The sequence below is a fragment of the Pygoscelis adeliae genome, unplaced genomic scaffold, assembly GCF_000699105.1.
Source record: "Pygoscelis adeliae isolate BGI_AS28 unplaced genomic scaffold, ASM69910v1 Scaffold278, whole genome shotgun sequence".
Lineage (NCBI taxonomy): Eukaryota > Metazoa > Chordata > Aves > Sphenisciformes > Spheniscidae > Pygoscelis > Pygoscelis adeliae.
Genome location: NW_008825411.1, coordinates 1,815,048 through 1,828,400, shown reverse-complemented (window position 1 = coordinate 1,828,400; position 13,353 = coordinate 1,815,048). Strand labels below are relative to the sequence as shown.

The window sequence follows — 13,353 nt, the reverse complement described above, 5'->3', positions numbered from 1 at the left end:
CTAAATAATAATTTTGCCAGCCTGTAATTTATGCGCAAACCCATTTCCTGACGATGAGTTTGCAGTGGCATGAATGACTGAGTTTAGTAAAAAAAGTTTCTCTCAATTAAATAAATATAACTCCCTGTATAGATAAATGGGTAGATCATACCCTTTCTCTACAACTGCAGCATCTTCCTCTGTGAATGAACCATTCAGATTCAGATTTTTGTCAGGAGTAACACATTGCTTTGAGTTAGCAACACTTTACCAAAAGGCCAATGAGTGGATACTGATAGGAAAAGACCATCTCGTGCTCACATCTCTGTTTCTTCGTTCTCCGGTGGAGCAGTGCCGCACTCTGTGCTTGTCTGGCAGTGGTGGAGGTCGAGCCCTCTGCTCTGCAGTACCACCACTGTCAGAAGGGGCTGTTTCTGCATAATTACTTAACAGGGGAAAACCACACTTCAATATTTGTCTCTAAGGTTAAACAGAGGCCCACTGGAATTAGTGAGAAATAGCAGTAGGCGATATAAAAGCTTTCATTTATAGCATCCTTGTTGCATGACCCCATGCCATTGGCATTGGCAGCTAATACAAAGTCCATGAAATAAAAGGTCTCTTTCTTATGAAAGTTCTTAAACATAGCCAAAATAACTGAGATATGAAACGCTGACAGACAATGAAAGATTTTTATCAATTGTTGATAAAATACTGTGGACAATCACGAAGAACCTGGGCAAAAGGATATTTGCATCGTACTACAAAATAAATAGTAGTTTAATTTTTGTGGCTTCATCTTGGTTTCATTCCATAGAAGAAGGTATGCTGTCTTTAGAAAATGAATTTTATCTCTAACTTTTCACTTTCAGGCGGTATTTCTCAAATGACCTACAAACTAATTAATTTTCCCCTTGAAAATGTCGATTTCCCAATGATCATTAGCGCTCAGAAACATAATATGAAATAATGTTCTTACATAAGTGAAAAAAATTAATTTAATGTAGCAGTCCTTCTTTAACACAAAGCTTCTTTTCATCGTTACCAGTGTTTCTCAAGGATTACTAAACACGTATTATATGTCGAGAATGATTACTGTGTGTTCAGAAATTCAAGCCTTAATGAAAAATTCATCCAGAGGAAGCCGTACAACTGTAGTTTTATTTTCCAGAGAAGCCAGAGAATAGAAGTTCACCAGTTTCATTATATTTCAATGGCAATTGGCACGTAACTCCCACAGGCTTTTTGAAAATCTTAGCCGGAGGGTACTAGCCTTCATGACACACCATAAGATGAGGAAAGTAACCATTTGTAAAAAAACATATGGTTTTAGTTCTCTTTTGCCACAGGCACAGTGAAAAAGGAAAAATACAACTGCCTTAGCCCTATGTAACCGCTGATATTGTTACCAGCAAATCCCCACAATATATCCTATTTGCTCACAATCAAGAGAACCTGATGAACCTTGGTGAAAAGTTTATTTTTCTGTCATTTCTGCCACTCCACTCTGCTGCCTCTCCTTCGGCCGGGGATCCGTAGCCCATCAAACCCTGTTGCTAATGACAGGCAACGAACCGTCCTGCCAGCCCGGGTGCTGCACACAGGCTGGACCGGGAAAAGGAATACGTGGTGTATCGCTGTTTCAAACCCCTATCATTTTGAGCAAGAAAAATAAGCATATTAAATATAATGTGCTAAATATATCGGTCTTGGAGTACTTTAGGCAAATTTGTGATTAACTGTTTGTCTTTGCTATTTTTTTTCCTTTTTCCTCTTCTGTCATCCTGCCCCAGTGTAGCCAATGCAGAGAGCTAAAGAGAAGCAGCAAGAGATGAAACAAGCTATAACCCATCGTCTTGTTCGAGCTCAGATTTCTCCGACAAGTGACAATCAGTACAAACAGCTGATCACTAACTCACCTATAAATTCTCCTCAAGAGACTTTACACACAGGAGGTTTATTAATCTCTATAGCTTAAAATATTCCCAGTTTAGGATGAATTACCTCCTGCACTAAAAAGGCCCAGAAGATGAAGGGTATTTGCGATGCATATTTACACACTTCTAATGGCCAGGCAGTAGGGGAAAACTGATGAAAGTTCAACTTTCCATTTATTGCAGCAGATGTATTTAGACATCTTAAATTAAGATGTTGCCCACAATTAGTATTTAGCTATTAGGCTGCCAGCTTTTTTATATAAGTAAGTTTTAACAAATGTGCTAACTTTTGGACAACTAGCACTTTTGTAAGTCTTTGGGGGCAGTTTATATTGTTTTTTCCTTTATACCATAAGCTTCTATAAAAGATGTGTGTTCTGTTGTTCTCATAAATCTCGAAGCCCGGTAGGAATATTGTAAAATTGCAGTTCAGTGTTTGATGTTCATGCGAGTCCCATGCTATGGCTGATAAATAGTGGGGGAAGGTGGGAAGTGCTGGTGATATGCCTTTATTACTAATGCTTCTTATCCCTTATTGTAGATTAAAAACCTAACCCAACTGCTTTCAATTTTCTGAAGCTAATTTCTGCAGCTCACTGACCTTTCAGTATGTTGAGCTTTTCCTTATCTGTATATCTTTGCTTTTATTTTTCAGGATGCTACACTGCTTTTTCTATACCAACCACCAAACTTGCCCCAATTAGCAATGCTTTGTCCTCTGTAGGTGCTATATTGAGTGTGTAACACAGACCAGAAAGAAATCGCACGGAAAGAAACCTCATAATCACCCATCACTGGACACCTGTACTGAGTTCTAAAGAAAAAAATTTGTTTAGTGTTTTGGGATAGGTGATGTTAAACAGCCCGGAGAGCCGGTGGTAAATCCCCAGTCCCGGGTCAGGCAGGGCTCAAACCCTCATTCCAGCCCGTGCGTCGCAGCCCTGCGCTGCTCCGTGTGCCGGGGCAGCGGCACGGCCGGCCGGCCGGAGGGGCTGATCCGGCTGAGCAATAACCTGGCAGAAAAACGGGGTTATTTTTCAGCCGTATCCGTTCCCCCCTTCTGCTTCTGGAAGGAGATGACCATTCAAAAAGAAGAGGCTGGCACAAGCTGGAAATAAATAGGTGACAGATAAGGATTGGCTAAGTTGGTTTGAGAAAATGCACGATGAACCACAGCTGTGGGCTGCCGCTGAGCTCTGGGTGAAGCATTTTGCTTACTAGGAGTTCAGGAGAAACGCTTCCTAAGGAGACCTGTGTTGTGTGCAAGTTGGACCATGTGGTTATCATGTCATGCATAAGTGTTACATGGTATTTAATGCATAATGGATTTAAGGTTCACATTCATTCTTGTAACTTTATGGATGGTGTTTCCATTAAGTATGTTTTTCTGACATCTTGATTTAAGAACATGTAATTAAAATATACCTGTGGTATCCTGTTGCTTAGTTTACAGTTTGATTAAAAATTATAGCTCAGTTTCACATACTTCATTTAGGAAAAATTACCGATAGATGGATTGATTTATGCTAATAAGCTGCGCTTCAGTATTAGCAGTATTTCAGCTGTATGTGTTCTCTCTGGGTCCCAACGGTCTACTAATTTAGCTGCTTATTGTAATACATGTACAGTTGCCTTGGAAAACTTATCTTGAACTGCTCCTTTGATTGTGCTTGGATTTGTCTTAATCTTTTTTTTTTTCCTTCAGCTGTCAACTAAGCCTGAATCTCTGAAAGCTCCTTGCTTTGCTTGTTTACTAGTTCTTGCTTTACTTGTTTACTAGTTTAAGTATTAATGAGCATTGTTTTACTGTCAGTGCTAATTGGTCAAGTAGTTTTCAAATCATACTGTGTGCTCAATCCTTAGTTTAGACAACTTTGGATAAAGCAGGCAAATTAGGCAACGAGACACAATTAAAGAGTTGTATTTATTAAGTGCAGCCCACCAAAATGTCTCTGCTGCCATCAAGGGCAGGCACAGTCCCGTGTTGTACCCGTTGGTTGACTAAAGAGATCCCCCGTGTCAACCCGCAGTTCTGAATTTGCTTGTGTGAACGGGCTTGTCATGTGCAGGCAGTGATTGCTAACCTCTGTAGATGTCCTTTTTTCTGTTGTCCACAAATGCTATTTTAAAAAAGCTTATTGAATACCCTGCAATCTTAATGCAGACAGAAATTACAGTAGGTGTTTTGCAAGTAAAAAGGCTCTAAAACTAGGAAAACTAGGAAAACTCTGAAATACTGGATTTTCCCTTCTGCCTCTTAATCAAATATTAAACTCACCAGGAACATTTAAATGCCTAAATATCAATTTAAAAGCAAACTTCAGCTATATCTAAAACAGTGCTTTGTGCGGGCATTGTGGAATTTAAAAGGACATGGAAAATCACTGTCAGGAGAGAAATGAGTACAAATCCCAATGTTAATTTTTTCCATGAGACACATACGAATCCATTTCCAGATAACAAGCTGTCTGCTTCCCTGCTGAGTTCAGTTCAATGGGAGAAGCATCAAACCCCAGATTATCTATACAAAGCAAGCCCATTTTAAAGTTGTAATTTTTTAAGCACGTATTAGTTAAAGCAGATCCATAATCCCCCATCAATATTAACTTTCATCCTGGGAAATGTACAAACCCCTTCATAAACATTAGGATTACTTCAGTCTGCTGTTTATTTTATCTGATGGAATATTAAAAATCAAATAGGGGGAATGTTTTTTAGTTTACCACCTGCTTTTGAAAATCAGATTGTCTGATGACAAATGTTAAAAATCCTTGTGTGTCATATTTGTGTGTTATTTACATTATTTGTAACTGTGCATTTCATGGGCCTTTTGTTCAATGAACACAATTAATCAATATGACTTGAATATGTACATTCCATAGGTAAAGGGATCGGCAAGATTTCAGAAGCAGTAAACCCCACCCAAAAGTTTCACCCCATTGAGGCACTTGAGCCTGGAACTGAATATACAGTTCGTCTAGTGACTAAGAATTGGGTTGATAACAATAGCATTTTTGAAGATGTAATTGAGACAAGGGGGAGAGGTGAGACATGAAAACCTTCAAGGTGATAAAGATTTATTTTGAATGTAAATAAATGTTGAGGTTACGTCTTACGTTGTGCAGTGAAAGTGTACCAAAATCATCATTTTGTTCTGTGATTTTTAAGTTGACCCTTGCAGTTGAATCCCATGGGAGCATAAACGCATCCGTGGTTCTTGGCTGAGTCTTATGCTTTACTTGACGCACAGTAGCCTGGAACAATTACAAACCTTTACAAAACAGTCTTCCCTCCTATGCGATTTTGGAAGGGTGGTGCTGTGCCACAATCCATTTTAAGTGTGCCAGTCCAGTGGTTTGCATGTATCGGGTGCACTTTTAACTCTGTTTCTTTCGCAAAACTGCTTTTGCATGAGAGGCTTAACAATTCTCTGTTCAGCTTTCCTATTTGGCGTTAATCCTTTGAGTCAACTACCCTCTCAGAATTACCTTCCCAAAATGTCTGTATTGTGCCTTGTAGACTGCACATTCCCCTTAAGTCTAAAAATGTCATGCTCTGGACATATTTCTGTCTTGCATTTCTTTAAGTTGAACACAATAAGTAGTGATAGTCTGATTCAATTAAGATTCACTGAAGAAAATGTTATGTATTCATGTTATAGTAGGGTGATGCCCTTTTCCTCTGATTAATTTTCTTTTTTTTTACTCCTTTTCTGTTTCACAAAGCCTATGCTGGCATTTACGATGGAATTTCCACCCAGGGGTGGTTTATTGGACTGATGTGTGCCATCGCTTTGCTCACCCTACTGCTGCTAACCATTTGCTTTGTCAGAAGAAATAAAGGAGGAAAATATTCAGGTAAATGGATTTGTTGTCCTTTCGCTATGTTCACATGTTAATACCAAGCATCCTTCAGGCTTTTATCTCTGGAGGCTGCAAAGCCACAAGCAGAAACGTCCAGTGAGGATTTGTAGCTTTTGGTAAATACGCGCAGAATGGATTCTAATGAATATAAGTGAAACTGTGCTCTCTGGGTGAGATAGTGCTGTGTGCTGGTCAGAGATCTTGCTAAGGCTTTTGATAGTGCTCGTTGAATCTTCCAGTATTTAATCCAGCCGTAGAGTCAAGGTCCTTCACCAGCTGCACCTCTGAGCCTCCGTTGGCAGGGCTACCTGCTCGCTTTCCACCTGATAACTGCTACTTGACTTACTAACTGACATAACTTCCATGGGTAGCCAAACTGCTTAACAATAGAATATTTTGCTAAAAGTAATTCTGTAATTTTCAAAGCAATGAGTAAGGATTCAAGTACAAATCTGGTTGCCCAGAGAGGTGGTGGATGCCCCATCCCTCGAAACATTCAAGGTCAGGCTGGACGTGGCTCTGGGCAACCCAATCTAGTTGAAGATGTCCCTGCCCACGGCAGGGGGGTTGGACTACATGACCCTTAGAGGTGCCTTCCAACCCAAACTATTCTATGATTCTATGATTCTATAAACACTTACTAGCTTTCTAAAAATTAGGGAATGGCACCAAAGCCATGGTGGTTGTGTCCAGCCAGACATGCAGTGCAAGCTGCTGCCCTCCAGGTTAAGCTGTAGGTGATGACAGGCGGTTTTCCCATTGCACCTGCAAAAACAAAAGTCCATGGCGGAACATGGCATACAGATCTGTGCTTTATTTTATTTGTACAGTGAAAGAAAAAGAAGATTTGCATCCAGATCCTGAAGCTCAATCAATAAAAGATGAAATCTTTGGGGAATATAGGTAAATAGGACCTGCTTTAACAAGCGTTTGTGTTTGTTGGGGTTTTGTTTGTTTCCAGATGTCATCATTATTTAGGACATTTTTACAGCATGCAATTAACTCTATTTTTCATTTTCAAAGCAAACCTCACAGGAGTTGATAATAGTAGGAATATAAAGGTATATCCAGTATACTTAAATCCATCCAAGTTGGGATATAAGTAAATGTTGATGTATCAGTGGTTATTTTTCACTTTTTTTTTTTAATTAGCATTGTATGAATAATGTAAATATATATGATAATTTGGGTTCCTACTGTAATGTCCATTGAAGTCGATAGAAAGACTGTTATGTCTTCAGTGAGTTTCTGAAGCCTAGTCAGGCCCAAATCATGTAATATGGGGAATGTTCATTTTGTGGAAGAAAACAAAAGTTTCGAATACAGTAAGAGGTGGCAAAAAACCCAACAGCCCTCACTACAGAAGTTTCTGTAGGAGAACTGGAATAATCGCTTTGGCTGCTTTAATATAACTAAAGCTTACAATAGTATGTAACCATGGTATGAAGAAAAATACATCATTTCTGTTGAAATCCCACTTATATATACTACCTTATTTGTACTGGACTAGGTTTTTTTCTGCATAATTTCATCTTTATTTAATTTTTAATGCTTTCTAATGGGACAAATATTTAGAAAGGTAAGAAAGTCCTGAGGTTAATAACTTTGACCCCCCTCCTTTCCCCTCAAACTCCAAACTTGTCTTTTTTATAAACAGAAATGCCATGTGCAGGAAAGTAGCAAATTCTTGTTTATACGCGTATTGATTATACGCGTTATTGATTATATGCTGAAGAGGCAAAGTTCAGGTGCGTTTCTCTGTCCTTCCTTAGATAACATTGCCAAAGCTTTGACACTGAGTTGGCATCAGCAAGGGCCATAATCGAGTACTTACGTACCTAGTTCAGAGGCCTAATTTGCTTTTTTTGTAATCTTTTGATCTATGTTCCCAAATCCCCCCAAACGTCCTGTAGAGTCAGGAGAAGTCAGACTGCTTTGGTTCTTCTTCTGTGGTACCATTAGGAGGAATGCCCAGTGGAATTTCTTTTTTTTCCTGAATTTTGGTGGTGGGTCTGTCCTTCTTCATGAAATTGCCATTCAACATAGACTGCATATGAACAGATACAGACACTCTGATTCTCCTTTCATTTTTCCCTGTTCCTCCCTTTAGCAGAGAGAAAATCCATCAGTTACAGTAAGATAAGATAACAGCAGAACAAATGAAAAAAAGGAAAAAAACCCCTTTGTTAATCATCTAAAATCAAACAAATGCTCACAAAGCAGTGAGATATAACCTACAGCTGATGCCTCATCCCACAACTTTACATCAGCTCACCCACCCACCTCAAAAGAGAAATGAAATAAATAGGCCCTGAATATTGCCCACTGTTTCGTAAAATGAAAATGTCTCTTTCTGTAAGGTGCCGAAGACTTGACACCAGCACTGATCGCTGGAACGGACCCCTCAAATCCTTTCCAATTTGCTTCTTCCTTTTCTTCCCCCTTCATTTTCTGTCCGTTCTTCTGTCTGTCCAAGGCAAAAAGGGAAAAAACCAAAACACACGTGTAGTTTTCATTGATGTTTGCCTTTTTAACCAGTTCCATTGTTGTAATAATCACAAAATCATGTATGTGGGGAATTCAGGTCAGTGCAGGTGACCTGTTTGAGGTGCACCGGACGAAGCAGGACTCATGGCGTCAGATCATTCTCAGTGTGCAACCCACGTAGAAATGTTCCCCTCGCTCTTCCCTCTTGCTGCTTTCTTTCACAATAAAAGAGCAGTTTCCATGTTTGCAATTAAAAGCTAGATTTTTGGAAAGGCATTTCTTTGTTTTGTAGTGACAGCGATGAAAAGCCGCTGAAAGGCAGCCTCCAGTCAATTAACGGGGACATTAAAGCCACCGAAAGTGCTGATAGTCTGGTAGATTATGGAGAAGGGGAGCATGGGATGTTCAATGAAGATGGTTCATTTATTGGAGCTTATTCTGGATCTAAGGAAAAAGGATCAGTGGAAAGCACTGGGAGTTCTACGGCAACTTTTCCTCTCCACGCCTAAAATGCTAGCAAGAATGATTCGTGTTTAATTGTGATATTTATCTTGATTAGTACTCCACAGTTGCGACGTGATTGGAAGCAGGTTGCCAATTGAGCCAGTCAGGAACCTGACATCCAGGTAATATAAAAATAAGTCACTGCCACTAAAAGATGATTTTCCATCCTAATTTCTAGGTGTTTTCTTCTAATTAAAACAAAACAAATAATTCTTAATATACAAAATGTCTTACTCAGTCTTACCAAAACAGAATTTCTCAGTGTTACATCTGTATAGTTAACTGCTACTCCGTGTGTTTCTGAGGTTTGGAATATGTTTCTCTGTATAGTATTTTTTTTTCTTGTACGGCTGTTGTCACTTCGTACATACATTTATACGTAGTATTCCCTCATGTACGGTGACCTCGGCACTGTAGAGGTTGTAACACAGCAAGAAAATCAAACAAAGCCAACAGGTTACTCTGCAAAGTGACACACTGCATCCTACTGAGAAAAATGGTAATTTAAAATACTCGAGAAATATATTCTATATATGTATAATTTTTCATAAAGAAATAAACTCCTTTGCTTATGATACTCTCAAATTATTTTAGTGGTTACAGCTGACTGCAGTTACCAATACTTAGAGATGCAACTTTATCCACAGAAAAATTGCTCTTAAAAGACAAAGCTCTGGCCTTGTGGATGAATCTTCTGTCCAGTAGCTGGCACTATTTCCTTAAATAAGTTAAGCTGCAGTATCTTTCCTGTGGCAAGGCAAAACAGGGTTCCCATCCAGCATCATTAGAAAGTATTTTAATTTCTTTTCCCGAGTCTCTGCAAGCTGCATTTCTAAGCAAAATGCTTGTTGTCTGTCTCATATCTGTATATTTGTGCGCTAGCATACATTTCATGGGGACGTTGTACATATGATATTAATATTGACACAAGTGAAAATCAGCCTTGTTTTATTTTGAAATGGGACGTGTTGCTAGCATGGGTCTGTATAGCTGTGTAGAATGAATAGAATTGCTTCTCAATATGAGTTTGGACCAGCAAAACTAATTTTCAAAAGGTACACCAGTCATATAAATCTCACATCTTTCTAGTATCACATAAAATAGGCCTACCTGACTTCCAAGAGCTCATTTATTTTCAAACTATTCATTGTTAAATAAACAAAAACGGAAGCAAGAGAAAATACTATTGTATATTTCCTTTTATGTTTTGTTTACTGAATGCTGGTTTAAATTTGGTTCTTTTCTTTGCCTCTCTAACACTAACTCAGCAAAGCTGTACAGCACATTTTTTGGTCTTTTTGTATTGGAATCTCCTGAATTTCTTTAAAAGCATTTGTGTTTTTGAATACGCTTATTTGAGTAGAGTATCAATATGGCTTCATTTCTTCTTGCACTTACAAATGACTGTCACTTCAATTACAATATTTTTTAAGTAGTTACTGCAGGAGGAATAGGTCCTAAAAGCCATTTTGCATCGTGGTAGTAATTAGGCAAATATCCCCAATGGCTCCTTCATGGTCTCCATTACTTCAGTGGAAGAAAGAGAGGGAGCACGAATTACTCGCATGGTTACGAGTTTCCAGTAACGTCTACAATTAAGAGCCGTTAGTTGCCCACAGAAATGCGGGTTGTTACCAGTAGAAAGCCCATGGTTCGTTCGCAGCTCCCCTTGTGCTTGGGCTCCTCACCAGGGCGGCTGGATTCTCGGTTGTGCTCATCGATTTCTGAAAGCAGTAAGAGACCTCTGGGGCTCGATGCTTCTGCATATCTGTTCCTCTTTTTTTTTACTATTTTTGCTTGTAAGGACCTCTCATCCAGCCTCTGTTTGGGAAAAGCAAACCCCAATCAGCCAGCCCCAAACCCCTGGTGATGCCGTGTGTATGAGTATAAAAGGATGAATGGAAATCTGCCCTGAGTCAAAAATCACCCCACTCCGTGTCAGTGACCCCGTGGTGTGAAGAACTTGGTTTTATTATTTATAAAGTTTTATTTTCTGTATTTCTCTCAATCCAGATGCTGAAAAAGTCCAAAGTAATTTTCATTTTTCTAAAAATATTCATTTTAAAAGCAGGGAGTGCATAATTGGAGAAATGTGAAAATTGGCATCTTGTCAACAGAGACATTTCCCACCAGGATCTTTATCTGCTGACTCCTGTCTGCGGCAGCCCAAACGAGATAAAGTCTAAGAACTGATTAGGCTTGTGACAGCCTTTGTTGCAAGCTTTGGGCTGTTTTAAATGTATTTCCTTTAGGAATCATCCGCACTAGCGCATGCTGCCACAATGCCGATTGTGGGCGAGTGTTGTTTTGTTTTCTCAGTCATTTTTACTGAAATGTTTTGTGTTTTAAATGGAGATATTTCTGCTGACACTTCGTCAGTATTAAAGCTAGTCCCCTAATCTTGTGTCTCCCAGCCACCGGGAATCTCTAGTGGCCAAAGCAGGGCCACTTGCAGCTTTCCCCAGTACTTGGAGAAATCCTGAAACACCAGTTTTCCCATACCAAAGTTACAGCACTCCCCAGCGTTTCGAGGGGTGATAGATCTCAGATTGCTGGGGAGATGCTGTCTTAGCACCTCCCCAGCCTCCATAAGCTAACAAAATCCCTGGTCGTTATTCCTGGAGGGGCAAGTGAGGAAGTGCCATTAGTCCAAGGATGATCTTTGAAAGAGGAACAAAATTAAGGAACAAAATCAGGACGGGCTCCCCCAAAAGCCTCGCTAACCTCCCTGTGCAGAGGGCTGGAGAAGGGCCGTACCTGAGCCCGGCAGAGCTCTCCCCGCCGCAGGGTCGCTAACCAGGGCAGATGCGCGTGGGTGAGGCTGGGTGCGAGCCGTCAGCAGACAGAGTCATCCATTTTCTTGTACTTCGGGTCGCTGCAGATCAACTAGGCTCATTGTCCCAGAAAATGCCTATGTTAAACAGACACAAATTTCAAAATTAGTGAGTGTCAAATTATCGAATAATGAATATAAATCCCCTGTGCTATCCCTTGCTTTGTTGCTGCTAAGAGATGTTTATGACATTCCTGTGATGCGCTACTCATGTGTGCCGGTATGAGTGCTTTTTTCTATTAAAATTTTAATTCAGGTCCTTAAATCTTAATGTTGGTGTTTCATGATGCCTCAGGGCCTAAAATCATACAGCAACAAAAAGATGTGCAATGGAATTTGTACAGTGTGCACTGACTTTTAAGGAATATACCCAATGAATATTAAACAAATGGCTAAAACTCCCGGGGAATCTCACTCACCTGAGCTTTTTTCTCTTACCCAATCATTTATTTTCTTTTTTTTTTTTTTCCCATTGGGGTTTTATTTTCTATTGTAAGGGTACTACTCATACAGTGTACCTTGGAAAGTGCAGGACACTAACATTTTTTAGAGATTTGCTTTCAAAAGTAAACTAACAGAGCAAGCTCACTTTTCCCTGAGCAGTTTTTTGTCATTGTCACTGCATTTTTTTCTAGGGCAGTCTGTTACAGGTGAGAGGAAGTGTGGCGGTGTAGGCTGAATAAAAAGTATCACCAACTGTACTGCAGTTCTGAAACAGTCCATTAAATCAAATAGCTTTTTTTTTTTTTTTTTACTCTGGCCAGGAGTATTTATTAAAATTAGTTGATGGAAATCTGTGGTGATTTCATTAATTACCTAGAAGGGAATTTCAGACTACCTGCTGGGAGGAGGGAGTCAGGCACAGCCAGCTGTGTGAGCACGCAGACCCTGTCGGATAGAGAATTATTAATTACCTCGTGCCATGGCTGTTAGTTTGGTTACATTTGGTTACGATATGCCATTACATTTCGCTGGCAATATGGGTGTGAGAGGGGAAATGGCACTTTCAGATTTGATATCTCAGTCAACCTGGGATGCAATTTCATCCGGCAAGGAGGAGGCATTTCCCTGGCCCCAGGAATCCTGGCTTGCGGATTTAAGCAGCCTCCCCTGGAGCAAAAGAGGGATGGGTGTTTCTCAAAAAGTTGTGCAGTTTTGACTGTGCATAAGATTAAGCAAATAAAATCAGTTCTTCCTAATTAATGGGAAAAATCTCCCGTGCGCTAGCTCCCGTGCAAGTGAGCCGTTTGCGCTCACAGAGCAGCGTACCACGGATTTGGTATGGATTGTCGTCTCAGACCTAAGTTTTTATTTAAAAAAAAAATAAAATAATGTAATTGCACAATCAAGAACTTGTAGGAATGGCCCCAGCTTCATTCTCTGGCAAAATCTGGAGTCCCGGTCTCAAGAAATCCTCGCTTGTGCTTGACTTTGCTCTTCAGCAAGTCTAATGGTACAGGGCTGGGCATCGAAGCCCTCCTGGGGCTGGATCTTTAGGAAGAGCAGAATTAGGAACCAAATCAGAAAATGACTTTCCCCTCTGGATAAAGATGTGTCTGTATGTATAATAAATTAAAAAACCTTCTTTGTAACTCGAGTTTTAAAGGGATCTAATTAGCATATCATTTAATGATTTATGATATTTGGTCTGTTGTGTTCTTATTACACAAATTTTAATGAGTAGCACTTTTTCTGATAACTACTTCCATTGACTGAATGGGTCAGATCCAACGCATGAGAGGCTTTAAAT

At 39.7% G+C, this 13,353-nt stretch overlaps 1 protein-coding gene across 1 annotated transcript in view; it reads left to right on the top strand.

The window, feature by feature from the left end:
• The window catches only part of CHL1 (cell adhesion molecule L1-like), a 61,796-nt gene extending 52,637 nt beyond the window's left edge, over window positions 1-9,159 (top strand). The window contains exons 24-27 of the mRNA XM_009330627.1: window positions 4,799-4,960; window positions 5,642-5,773; window positions 6,610-6,682; window positions 8,559-9,159. Of these exons, the coding sequence (XP_009328902.1) occupies window positions 4,799-4,960; window positions 5,642-5,773; window positions 6,610-6,682; window positions 8,559-8,775 (584 nt within the window). The 3' untranslated portion in view covers window positions 8,776-9,159. The remainder of the gene's footprint in view (window positions 1-4,798; window positions 4,961-5,641; window positions 5,774-6,609; window positions 6,683-8,558) is intronic.
• Window positions 9,160-13,353: the final 4,194 nt, after the last annotated feature.